Source organism: Sminthopsis crassicaudata, chromosome 1 (assembly GCF_048593235.1).
Source record: "Sminthopsis crassicaudata isolate SCR6 chromosome 1, ASM4859323v1, whole genome shotgun sequence".
In the NCBI taxonomy this organism is placed as follows: Eukaryota; Metazoa; Chordata; class Mammalia; order Dasyuromorphia; family Dasyuridae; genus Sminthopsis; species Sminthopsis crassicaudata.
In genome coordinates this window covers 48,140,302-48,152,490 of record NC_133617.1, presented here as the reverse complement: position 1 = coordinate 48,152,490, position 12,189 = coordinate 48,140,302, and the positions used below count along the sequence as shown (strand labels likewise).

Below are 12,189 nucleotides of genomic sequence, written 5' to 3'. Positions count from 1 at the left end.
GTCTCCATCTCAAGTTTACATTTTTTTGTCTCTTGTTTTCATGACTCTTTCTGTTTTTCTCCCTCTATTTCTGTTCTTTTCTCTGCTTCGCTCTATCTCCATCTTTGTATTTCATTGTTCATGTCTCTTTTTTCTTTCTCTTCTCTCTAGTTCTCTCTCTGTATCTGGGAATTATGGGTGATAACAGTACAGACTAGTGTCTGACACAGAAGGAGAGTCAAGACCAGGCTTATCTGTGTACTATCAATGTTCTATCTTTGCTCTCTTGGATTTCTGTTTGGATATCTCTCCTCTCCCTGCCCTCTTACCCTTCAGCTTTTTTTTTTTCTGTGTTTTCTTCCCAAAATTAGAAAGTAAGCTCCCTGAGGATGGGGGGATGTACTTCTTTGCTTGTATTTGTATAGCCAGAATTTAGCACTGTAGACATTTAATAAATGTCTACTTCATTAAGTTGAACCAAGAACAGAAGGAAAACAAAGGAAAATCTGGATTTGTGCCAAGACAAAATTGTGCTTCAAGATGGGACCTAAGATGGGATACAGGGGAAGAACTCTGGGTCATCTGAGTGGCAGTAGCTCCACCCCTCATCACTTGCCCCCTCCTGGTGGCAAGGGTTACTGTTTGTATGACCAGACCCCAGGTCTCAGTTCCATCTCTCAGCACCGATACAGGCAGAGCCATGTTTGATTTGGATCAAATCAACAGCTCTCATTTCTTTGGGGTTTGAACAAAGAACTTTCCTCTCACTGACCCCTCAGATATATTAGCTCCATTCTTACAGATAAGGAAAATGTGGGCAAACAAGGGACAGAAGATTGCTGCTCACCCAACTCATAAGCACCAGAGTACCTTTGACTGAAGCCTCCAGACTCCAATTCCAAAACTCTTTACCACAACAGCAGGAGGACTTTCTCACTTAAGAGAAGTCCCTAAATTTAGAGCAAAACCCACCGTGGTAGGGGCAGTATTGTAACTGTTATCCCCAGTGACCTAACCCTGGGGGGTCAAGTGAAAGGATGCTCACCCATGCACATCGTCTGGTCCACAGTGGCCTTAAAGCCTTGGTGACATATGCAGGCGTAGCTTCCCTCAGTGTCCACACAGTCACCATGGCTGCACACGTTTGCGATCTCTTGGCACTCGTTCCGTCCTATGGAGAGAAGGGTGTGAGTGAGTGAAGTTCATACAGATAGGATTTTAGGCAAGAGAAGCAGAGTGAATATACTGAGATTCTGCTCCAATTCTGGCTGAGCCACTCATAAAGTCATAGAATTATAGATTCTCAGTCTGAAAGGACCCTCTGGACCAGGGCTTCTGAAACTTTTCCCGTTCACAATTCTTTTTCTCTTGAGAAATTTTTGCATGACTCCAGGTATATAGCTATGTAAAAAAGGCATGCAAATCAAACATTTATTGATTTATTGATGGGGTTTTTCAGTCACAAGACCCCATATGAGGTCGAGTCCCACAGTTTAAGAATCTGGGCTGTAAACCACCTAGTCTAGCTTGTAGCTAAACAGGAATATTCTCTACAACATCCTTGATAAACCTGTATCTATCTCTTTACTAAATCTAGCTCCTAGTTCTGCTCTCTGGGGCCAAGCAAAATCAGCCTACTCCCTTTTTGCATCATAGCCTTTAAACTATCTAAGATGTGTCTCCACTGGATGACTTCTCTTCTCCAGATTAAAGTTTCCCAGGTCCTTCAGTTTCATGAGCCCCCATCATTGTGACTAGACTTGGTCCAGATGGTCAAGAGCCTTCCTAAAGTGAGGGCCCAGAGCTGAAGAAAATATTCTATATATGGGCTGAAAAGACTATCTTCTCGCATGTTTCTGAATTTATGTTTCAGTCCTAAAACAAGATGAACAGTTTAAGCTTCCACGTAACACTTTATTCATTATTTATTTATTTCTTTATTATGCTTTATATAACTTCATGAATTTTTTTTTACTTTTTTTATATTTTATTTTGTTACTTTATAAATAAATAAATTTATTTATACTTTAAATTCACTATTCCCCCTATCTCCAAACCTTTTTCAAATAAAGTATTGTCTATGTCTTCACTAAGTTGTATTTAAGAAACTGTATTAAGAAATTTCTTGAAACCAAAGTAGAACTTGGCACTTATCCCTATTATATTTCATCCTATTCAATTATGCACAATATTTTAGCTTATCTAGATCTTTTTGGATCCTGATACTGTTATGCAATGTATCGCCACCCTTCCCATGTTTGTATTATCTTCCTATCTCAAAAACATGCCATCTCTCCCTTTATCCAGGTTATTGACAAATATGTTTAATTAAGTAATAGATACCCACACAGAGCTGTGCCCTCACTCACTTACCCACACAGGCTCCACTAGGGGAGAGTTTGTAGCCACGAGCACACTCGCAGCGATAGCTTCCTGGGATGTTGATGCAGTCAGCGTGGCGTTGGCAGGGACTCTCTCCACTGCTGCACTCATCCATGTCTACAGAGGGTAGAAAAGATGAGGAGGAGTCCTCTAAGATCCTACAAAGACCCAGACTCAACCTGTTCATTTTACAGGTAGGAAAACGGAGACCCAAAGAATGGCCCAAGATCATGCAGTAAATCAGGGGTAGATCTGCGTCTCCTGGCTCCCATATTCTTTCTGAGGACAGAAGAACAAGGAGCAGCAGGGGTGGGTCAGATGGAATTAAGAACAGGGAGAAAAATGCTGTCTGGTGAGAACCAGAGAGGGTCCTCTGCCCAATAGGTATAGCCTCAGAGAAATCTGTCTTTAAGGCTTAGAGATTTCAGCACCCACAAACTCCTGTGATGGGTTCACTAACTGTAGGACCTTCTGAACCTCATCACTGAACAATAACTGTAAGGATAGGCTACTAGTTCTTGCCCTGGGGAATTGGGATTGTCTTGAGGTCCCTATGTGGGTGTGGGAGTGCTTATCAGAGAATTTTCCTGACCGTTCTATTTTCTAGAAAGCCTGGGGGTGGGGTATCTCCTTTGAGGAGAGGATGGGAGGGAGGGACATTCCCTGGATTCATGGAGAAGGGGAATTTTTGGAGGTGGAGAAGGATAGGGAGAGTCTCCTCTTGGCATTTCTGTGGGATTGTTGGAGAATCCCCCAGAAAAGAATAGTGGGAGAAAGTTTGGGGTGGAATTAAGTGGACAACTCCCAAAAGGTCTTCCGGGTTGGACTGGGAAGATTTATCCAGGGAACAGGGTAAGGGGACTGGGGAAATCTTCAGGAAGGCTGGGATGTTACGGGTGGTAAGGAATCTTTTTCTTGAAGAGGATGGGTTTGAGTTTCCAGAAAGGGGATGCTCTGGTACCCTCGCAGACAAGCAGGACGCTGTTGTAGCTGAATCCAACGGGACACTCGCAGCGGAAGCTGCCGATCTGATTGATGCAGACGCCGTTGGTGCAGATGGCTGGAATTTCGCTGCACTCATCGATGTCTAAGGATGAAGCAGGGAAGGTGAGTAGGGACTGGTCAGTAGCTGGTCAGAGACATGGAGCAGCAGAGCCCAGGAGTGCCCAAGCTTGGAAAAGGGCCAGGTGGGAGGCCCTGCCTGGACCTGGCAGCTTTGCCCTCCCTGCCTGGGAGTTTACACATGCAGTTCCCTGGGTATAGCCAGGGAAGCCTGGGTGAAGATCAGGATGAACAAAAGCAGGCAAGAGGCTGGGAGAAAATTAGGCAACAAAGATTGAATTTTATAATAAAAGGCAGAAGGCAAGAAAAACCAACAATAACAACAAGCATTTGCCTAAATGGACTAAATAAATTTATCTGCTTCTTCAGAAAGACTCTTACACCAGGCCTGCTGAGAGCACTTACCAATAGGTTTTCCTGTGTGGATGTCGATGATGAAGCCGGGCGCCTGGTTCCCACACAGGATCTGGTACTCAGCTGGCGGGGGGGGAAAGCAGAATTGGAGGCCAGAAGGTTTGGACAGAGGCCCCAGCCTCTCCATGACCCTCATCTCCTTCACACCAGTTCCCTCCTTCTCCTTTTTGAATTGCCTCATCTACCCTCCTACGGGGCAAGCTTTGTCAGATTGTGTTTGATTTTCAAGAACCACTCAGGGTCTCATTTTCCTTATCTGTTAAGTGAGAGGTAGGGCTGAATAACTGCTAAGGTTATTTCAGCTCAGTATTTATCATCCCCCTACTAAAACTTAGTTTTTGCCCTAAGAATAGACAGGAGATAAGATAAGGAGTGATTAGAACTGACAAGGACCTAAGGGAGGGCAAAGGGAGAGAGGTAATAGAGTGCAAAGGAAGAAATCTGGATCCTTGGGTCTGCCACTAACTCAGCATGTGATCTTGGTAAATGTCACCTTCATTTTTTGCCTCAAGTTCCCCATCTTTACAACAAGGGATGATCTTAAAAGCTTTCATATTCCTTCTTCTCTCTAGCTTCTCAATGTCCTTTCTGAAATGCGATGCCCAGAATCGGATCCAGTATTCTGGCTATAGTCTCATTGGAACTAAGAAACATAGTAATACGGGGCTCCTTGGCTGCCATGTTATACTCCCAAAAACCTGACATGTTTTTCTGTGCAAGTTTCTTTTTTTTTTTCCTATCTTGTACTTGAGAAATTAGGTTTTTTTGGAATCCCTGTTAAGATCTTACATTTCTCTCTGTTATGTTTTATTTGGTAAAATTTAATCCACCATTCTAACCCATCAGGACCTTTTTTGAGGTCTGATTCTATCATCCAATTTGTTAGTTTTATATCCTCTGAAATTCTCAGTATTTACTCAAATCATTGCTAAATATATGGAACAGCTCTGGGGGAAGGACAGATCCCTAGGGCACTCTATTAGAAACCTTCCTTCAAGTTGACTTTGATCCATTAATGACTGCTTCTAGGGGTCTGGTCATTAGGTGAGGGATGAGTTCCCCGACTAAATTCAACAAGTTCTGCCTAATTATATCATTATTCTGTCTACTTGATAGCTTGCTGAAATCTAAGCAAATTGTCTATAGCGCTCTCCTGTTGGACTAGTCTTAAAAATCTTATCCTAAAAGGAAGTAGTAGTGTATGGCAAAAGCTGAACTCATTGGTCCTTTTTGATTACTGCTTCCTTACTAATTATTAATAAGTGAGTAATATGTTCGGGAATGTTTCCAGGAACCAAAGTCAACCTCTGACCTATTAATTTATATATACTTTAGGTTCCAGATTTTAGGTTTTCATAATGAATTAGTATCTAGTCTGCTAACTCCAAGATTAAGATTCTTTCCTCCATACCATGCTGCTCTTATATGCAACAATCCTGGATCTTTCAAACGCTTTAGGATAGGTTCAATGAAAATGACAGATACTTTCGGCCTGCTTACAGTTTTATTTAAAACATAGATTTGTACTTTTAAATTCACATTCCAGTCTTCACCCACCTTCCTATCTCTCCTCACACCTCTCTATTTTTCTCTGCAACTATTCCCACCTTTCCCTATCTCTCTTTTGCAATGAGAAACAACCTTTGAACCTGACCACAAATATTAAACAGGGCCTGTCCCTAAGGAGTTTATCTTATTCATTCCAGCTGTGTCCCCAGATAAGCTCCTTAGGAGCAGGAGCTGTATAATTCTTGCCTTGATATTCCTAGCACTTTGAACAGTACCTGACACATAGAGGTGCTTAATAAATGCTTAAGGAGGTATGGGATTGGTAACTCACTGCTGGCTGGAGCAGGGCAAGGTTCACAGGGCCGGTTCCAGGCCTTTCCAATGTTGTATGAGCAGCAACACATCTTTCTTGTCATGTTGAAGGCCAGCTCATTCTCACACGTGTCATTGTGGTGCCGGTAACACACACTCTTCCGCACGTCTGCAAAGCCAGCAGCCCAAATGTGGTTCTAGTCAGGGTTAGGGTAGGGGGCAGGGTGAGGCCGGAGAGAGAGAGGCTGGGGAGAGGGACCAGGAGCCAGAGAGAAACAAAGGGAGAGGGATGGGGAAAAGACAGGAAACAAGTCAGGGAGAGACTGGGAGAAACTGGCAGAGGTGAAAGAGAAGTAGGGAGAAACAGGGAGATAATGAGGGACAGATAAATCAGGAAGAGAGATGAGAAAAAGTGAGAGGAAGACAGAAAGGAAGAAAGAAAGAGAAGCAGAAGGAGAAATAGGGATGCAGAGAGACTGAGGAAAATGGGGAAAGAAAGGAAAAAAGAAAAGAAAGAGAAGCTGGGATAAGAGAGAAGAGGGGGCGAGAGTAAGGAGAGGTGGGGAGAAAGGAGGGGAGAAAAAGCAAGGAATATGGAGGGAGAGAAGGATGAAGGGAAGAAAGAAAGGTGAGAGAAATAGGCAGAAAGAGGTGGGGAGAAATGGGAAGAAAGGGAAGGAAGGTGAGGGGAAGAGAAGAGGGAGATAAAGGAGATGGAGCTGAAGACAGAAGAAGAGAGAAAAGGAGAGGAAGAAGCAGAGGGTGAAGAGATGATGTTTGACTACAGAGGAGATGAGAATTCAGGAATGGTCAGAGGTAGGGAGGGAAAATGGAGGGGAATCCCACAGGCAAATCCCATGGAAAACAGGCAGCAAAGTTGAAAATACTGCTACCACAATCACTTTTCTTTGTCTCACTCTCATTGTTTCCCTAGCTCTCCAGGGGTCAGCCGAATGGACTTCGATGTGTTCTCTTTGGTAGTTCTTCTGCTTGGATGACCTTCCACATTCCGGTCTCCTCACCAGAGGTCACAACCATGTACCCGTGCCCTGCTCCCTACCAGTCCCCCGAGTGATCACATCCCCTTTAACCTTGATGCTGGTCTCCTGGCTGATCCCACTTCATACTCACAGCCTTAGTTTCCCCTCTTATCCTTGTGATTACACTTCATACACACTGTATCCCTTTTTTGGTCCCCCTGGTGATCATATTTCGTACCCATGCAGTTGTTGCCGCCGTTGACCTGCATGTACTCTGGGGGGCAGACACATGTGTAGTTGCCTAGGGTGTTATAGCAGGTCCCAGGACCACAGATGCCAACATGGGTGGAACATTCATCAATGTCTACAAGAAAAAGGAAACAGATAAGATTCCTGTCTACCTTGGAAAGCACTTTTTTAAAAAGCTCTTTTCTGTTCTTATCATAATCTACATTATCGGATAGTTATTCAGTGCAATTCATTCATACATATTTTATAGGATAATTACTCAGTATAATCCATCCACCCATCCATCCATCCATTCATCTATCCATCCATCTACCAATCCATCCATCCATCTATTCATTCATCCATCCATCCATCCATCCATCATTCATCCACCATTCATCCATGCATTCATTCATCACCAAGGACAAATTCTGGTCTATAATCACATTTGGATTTAAATCTTGGATCTTTCACTGACTCACTGGTAATTTTAGGAAATTCTTTTTTTTTTTTAATTTGTTTAATTTAATTTAATTTCTTATTTTCTTTTACACATCATTTTATGAATCATGTTGAGAGAAAAAAATCAGAGCAAAAGGGAAAATGCTTGGGAGAGGAAAAAAAAAACAGAAAAAAGAAGTGAACATAGCATGTATTGATTTACATTCAGTCTCCTTAGTATTTTTTCTAGATGCAGAACTTTAGGCAATTCTTTCCTCTCTCTAATTCTCTATTTTTCATTCTGTACAATTAAGGATTGGGATTCAAGGATTTCTAAGGTGTCCTCCAGTTCTAAGATCTAGGAAATGGATGTTTCCTGTTGCCCTGGGCTTGTGAATAATGACCCATGAATGGAAATAGACCAAAAAAAAAAAAAAAAAAATGAAGATAGGAGGAAGATTTTGGTTTCAGAAATCTTAGAAGTTCTGTGTAGACTAATGCAGGATGAAATGAGCAGAACCAGAATGATGTAAACGACACCAGGACTGAGAAAGGAAGCCACTAATTTCAATTTCAACAAATTGTCAGTGAAGGATGTCTCCTGCCTCTTGGCCCAGAGGTGGGGGAAAACAGGTGCAGAAGGAGATGCTTTGTTAGACATAGCAACTGTGTCAGTTTAGGTTGTTTGGCTGTGCTTCTTGAGGACAAAGGAGATTCTATTTGGTTGTGTAGGAGAGGGTCAGTTATTGGGAAGTCACAGCCATTCAATTAAAATAAAATCCCCAAAGCATGATTAAGATGAGAGATAAGCACTCTAGGTTAAAGACAGTGGTATTAGGGTCATAGATTTAGAGATAGAAAAGCTCTTCATTTTGCAGAGGAAGAAACCAAGGCAAAAAGAGAGTGACAGTCAAAAATCACACAGCCAGTAAATACTTGAGGCAATATTTGAACTCAGATATTCTTTATTCCAGTTTTAGCAGGCCATCTCTCTTCATGTACTGTGTCATTATCAAGTTTCATCCCCTCCCCTACTGTTCGGGACTATAGGGTCCTTGATTTTAGCTTTATGTACCAGATCAAGAGCCAAAGGAGCTGTCTATCCCAGCCCTGCTAGAACCCTAGCCTCAGCACCCACAACTGCCAAAAGTCTGGAGCCCAAGCACAGCCTAGACAGACAAGACAGCACTCACCCTCACAAATGCGGGTATCTTCATTGAGGTAATAATTCAGGGGGCATTCACACTGGAAGTTGCCAAAGGTGTTGACACAATCTCCCCCTTGACATAAACCAGGGAGCTCTTGACACTCATCGATATCTGTGGAGGAGATTCATGTCATGTTTCCCAGAGGCTGAAGGCCCCCAAGAGTCCGTGAGTCTTGGCCCTTCTGGGCAAGGAGACTCCTACATGGTAGCTGAGAATAGTGAGAAATTGGGGGGAGCAGCAAAGAAAACCCTCCTCAGTGTTCTTCCAGCCTTTTCTTTCTTTCTTTTTTATTATTATTAAAGCTTTTTATTTACAAAACACATGCATGGGTAATTTTTCAACATTGACCCTTGGAAAGCCTTCTGTTCCAAATTTTCCCTCCTCCCCACCCCTCCCCTAGATTCTGCCAGCCTTTTCTAGGGCTTGGGGCTATAGGTCAGTCTTTATTTCACGACCCTTTGTGATCAGTGTGCCCAGGCAAGGGCAAGGAGAGCTCCATGTGAGCATAAGCCTAGTTGGTCCCAAGTGTCTCTAGTTTTCCTGCCTCGAATTTCTCTCCTTTACAAAGCCTCCTTCATACAACTACAAAGAGATATTCCTTAAGCACAGTTCAGTCTAAGCCATTTCCCAGAACCCAGGGTTCTCTGCTACCTTCAGGATAAAATATAAGCTTGGATCACAATATAAACAAATATATGCCTTTTCTGTTTGAGTCTATATTATTTCCTCTTTACACATTCTCTGGTGGAACCATATTGATTGAGCCTTATTGCTGTGACATTGCATTTCCCAACTTGAGCCTTTGCCCAGGCTGACCCTCATCTACTCCTCCCCACTTCCCCAACCACTTCTAGAACCCCTAATTTTCTTCAGTTAATCTCAAATGCCATGTTCCACATAGAATTTCTCCAGATCCCTCTTACCTGCTACTAGTCTCCCTCCAAATTAATTTACATTTTTGCATATAATTGTGTACATGTTGTCTCCTCCAATAGAAGGTAAGTTCCTTGAGGGCAGGGATTGCTTGGTTCTGGATCCCGTGTGTCTAGCACAGTGGCCAGCCCAATGAGAATTTTAGTAAATGCTCATTGATTGCCTGTTTGAGACAATTGCTTCCTCTTTTTCCATTTTCTAGTTCCTGTGCATCCAGGTTGGTTTCCTTTGGCTCCCTTATACCATCACTCTGCCTACTTGCTGATGTCCTCACAGAGTTGCAATAATTTCTTCCCTTTCAGGTTACCCTCTCCATGAGAGAGTAGTGGGAAGAGAATGTTTCCTGGCCAACAGAAATAGCTGTTTCTCTGCAGCATCTCAGTAATGGGTAATGGGAGTCCCATGCCCCAACTTCATTTTCCTGCCTTCCAGGAGGTGGGTTCCATACACCGCTCTCATCCCTTCCCCACCTTACACCTCAGAGATGACCGAATTGCTGCCTCTTGCCATCCAGTGCATCCCATCATTCCCTCTCATTGGAGAAGCTAAGAGTCAAAACTCACCCTCCAGGATGACCGTGATGGGGTTGGGTCTGAAGCCTTCTCCTCCAGGGCACAGAGTCTTATATTCAGCTGTAGGAAAATGGGGAGTAGATCAGGGGCCTGAGGCCCATAGCTAGGAAGGGAGGCAAGCAAGGGAAGGAAGGATCCAGAAAGAAACTGGGTCTCTACAAAGTTCTGCTCCCCATGGCCCCCTCCCAACTTGACTCCCACAACTTCTATGTACAGCCCCCTTCCCCATCTGTATCCTTACTGCTTCTGTCTATTTTTAAGCCCCCTCTCTTTTATTTTGAGAAAAATTCCCTAAATCTTCCAAAGGGGTCCTTAATACAATAAAAGGTTAAGAACCCTTGCAACAGAATAAATGCTGTCCTCTTAAGATTCTGAGGCCAGTCCTCTCTGGGGCAGGGAGACCTAGTCATTCCCAGGATGCCCGTATGGAAAGGGGGCAGGGACAGTTCTCTCCCAGGGTGCTGCCCATGCAGCCAGGGGGCAGGGAGAGTGATCAGCCAGACTCTGCCTATACTCACTTGTGTTTCCTGGAGGGCAGAGCTCACAGGGATTACCCCAGGCCCGTCCTAGGGAGCAGCAGCAGGAGGCCCGGGTGACCCCAACTCCAATTTCTGCACTGCAGGAGATGCCCCCATCCCCTCGGTCCTGAGTGTCCAGGAAACAGTTCCCGACGCGTGTGTCTGTGGGGGCAGAAGAGGTAAGGCAGGGAGGTTTTAGTGAAGTGAGCCCCTGCCCTGATATTTGGATTTAGTCATGGGGGAGCTGACTCCCAAAGTTAAAGTAGGAGAGATCACTTCACTCCTTGCACACATATTGCTACTCTGAAGTCCAAAGAAATTATGTGATTTACCTAAGAGACTACAGGCAGTAATAAATAGAGACAGGATTTGAGCCCTGGTGCCCTGATTTTAGGCAGTGAGGTAGTACAGACTTCAAATCCAGCCTCAGTCTACTTACTGTCCGGGTAACTCTGGGTAAATCGCTTGACCTTGTTTGCCTCAGTTTCCTGAACTGGAGAAGTAAATGGCAAATACCAGTATCTTTGCCAAGAAAATCCCAAAACGGGTCACCAAGAGTCAGAAATAACTGTACAATAACTCCTGACTTCCAATTTGGCTCTTTTGGCTGCCCAATGTCTCTAGGAATGAACCCAGCCTGGTTTTGCCTTGATTTTAGTTGAATCCTGCTGGCATTTGGCTGCCAGGAGGAAGAGCAAGCTCTGGGTTGGCCACTCACCCACGCAGCCCACGCCACTGGGGTTCAGCTCAAAATCTTGGGGGCAATTGCACAAGTAGCTGCCTGGGGTGTTGACACACAGCCCGTTGATGCAGTTGACGGGATCTGCGCACTCGTTGATATCTGTGAGGATGAAGAAGGCTTTGTTAAAGGCTGTGACAGTCCCAGGAGCCCACCCTGGCCTCCTCTGCAGACTCCCACCCATCTTAGGCTTCTAGCCTCCACCTCCCACTCCTACTAGACTTCAATTTGCCCTCCACCCCTGGTATCCCAAAGGAGAATACGACCATCTCTCAGATCCTTGATTTCCCCCATTCTGGTTTAGCAACTTGACCCTGGTCGCACAACCTACTCTATCCAGTGCAAGGTCAAAGCCTTTCCCTGTCCCCCCCCCCCCACCTGCCTGATACAGCCACAGGACTATCTCTCCTCAATGAATGATAACAACATAATAACAACAATGATGATGAAAGTTGACAAGTACATGGGTATTAAGGTTTGGAAAGTGCTTTATTTTTGAGAACCCCCCTCTGTGGTGGATCATTTAATAGATAAGAAAATTGAGAGACTGACTTGTCCAGGGTCACCAAATTAATAAGGGGAGGTCCATTTATTAAGTGCTTACTATATGTCAGGCCCAATTTATTATCTCATTTGATAATAAGTATCTAAGGTGGAATTTGGATGCACATCAAGCCCAGCACTCTGTCCTCAATGCCTCCCTCTCCTGGGCTCCCACCCAGGACCCTCCCCTCCTCCCAGGAGGACCCTCAGCACCTGTACAGTTGCCTCCACTCCGGTCAAGCTCGTAGCCATCATCACAGACACAACGGAACATCCCGGGCAAGTTGTGACAGCTTCCAAAGACACAGATGTTCTGGAAGGTGCACTCATCGATGTCTGCAGGGACTCGGTGTCACTGAGGCCCTGGCC

At 44.4% G+C, this 12,189-nt stretch overlaps 1 protein-coding gene across 2 annotated transcripts in view; it reads right to left on the bottom strand.

The window, feature by feature from the left end:
• Positions 1–12,189, bottom strand: part of FBN3 (fibrillin 3) — a 100,979-nt gene that overhangs the window by 30,925 nt on the left and 57,865 nt on the right. For both annotated transcript variants that reach the window (XM_074301669.1, XM_074301675.1), the window contains 11 exons: positions 12,034–12,156; positions 11,257–11,379; positions 10,539–10,700; positions 10,012–10,080; positions 8,501–8,626; positions 6,877–7,002; positions 5,678–5,827; positions 3,829–3,900; positions 3,323–3,448; positions 2,353–2,478; positions 1,025–1,150 (listed from right to left, as the gene is read on the bottom strand). In XM_074301669.1, the coding sequence (XP_074157770.1) occupies positions 1,025–1,150; positions 2,353–2,478; positions 3,323–3,448; positions 3,829–3,900; positions 5,678–5,827; positions 6,877–7,002; positions 8,501–8,626; positions 10,012–10,080; positions 10,539–10,700; positions 11,257–11,379; positions 12,034–12,156 (1,329 nt within the window). The remainder of the gene's footprint in view (positions 1–1,024; positions 1,151–2,352; positions 2,479–3,322; positions 3,449–3,828; positions 3,901–5,677; positions 5,828–6,876; positions 7,003–8,500; positions 8,627–10,011; positions 10,081–10,538; positions 10,701–11,256; positions 11,380–12,033; positions 12,157–12,189) is intronic.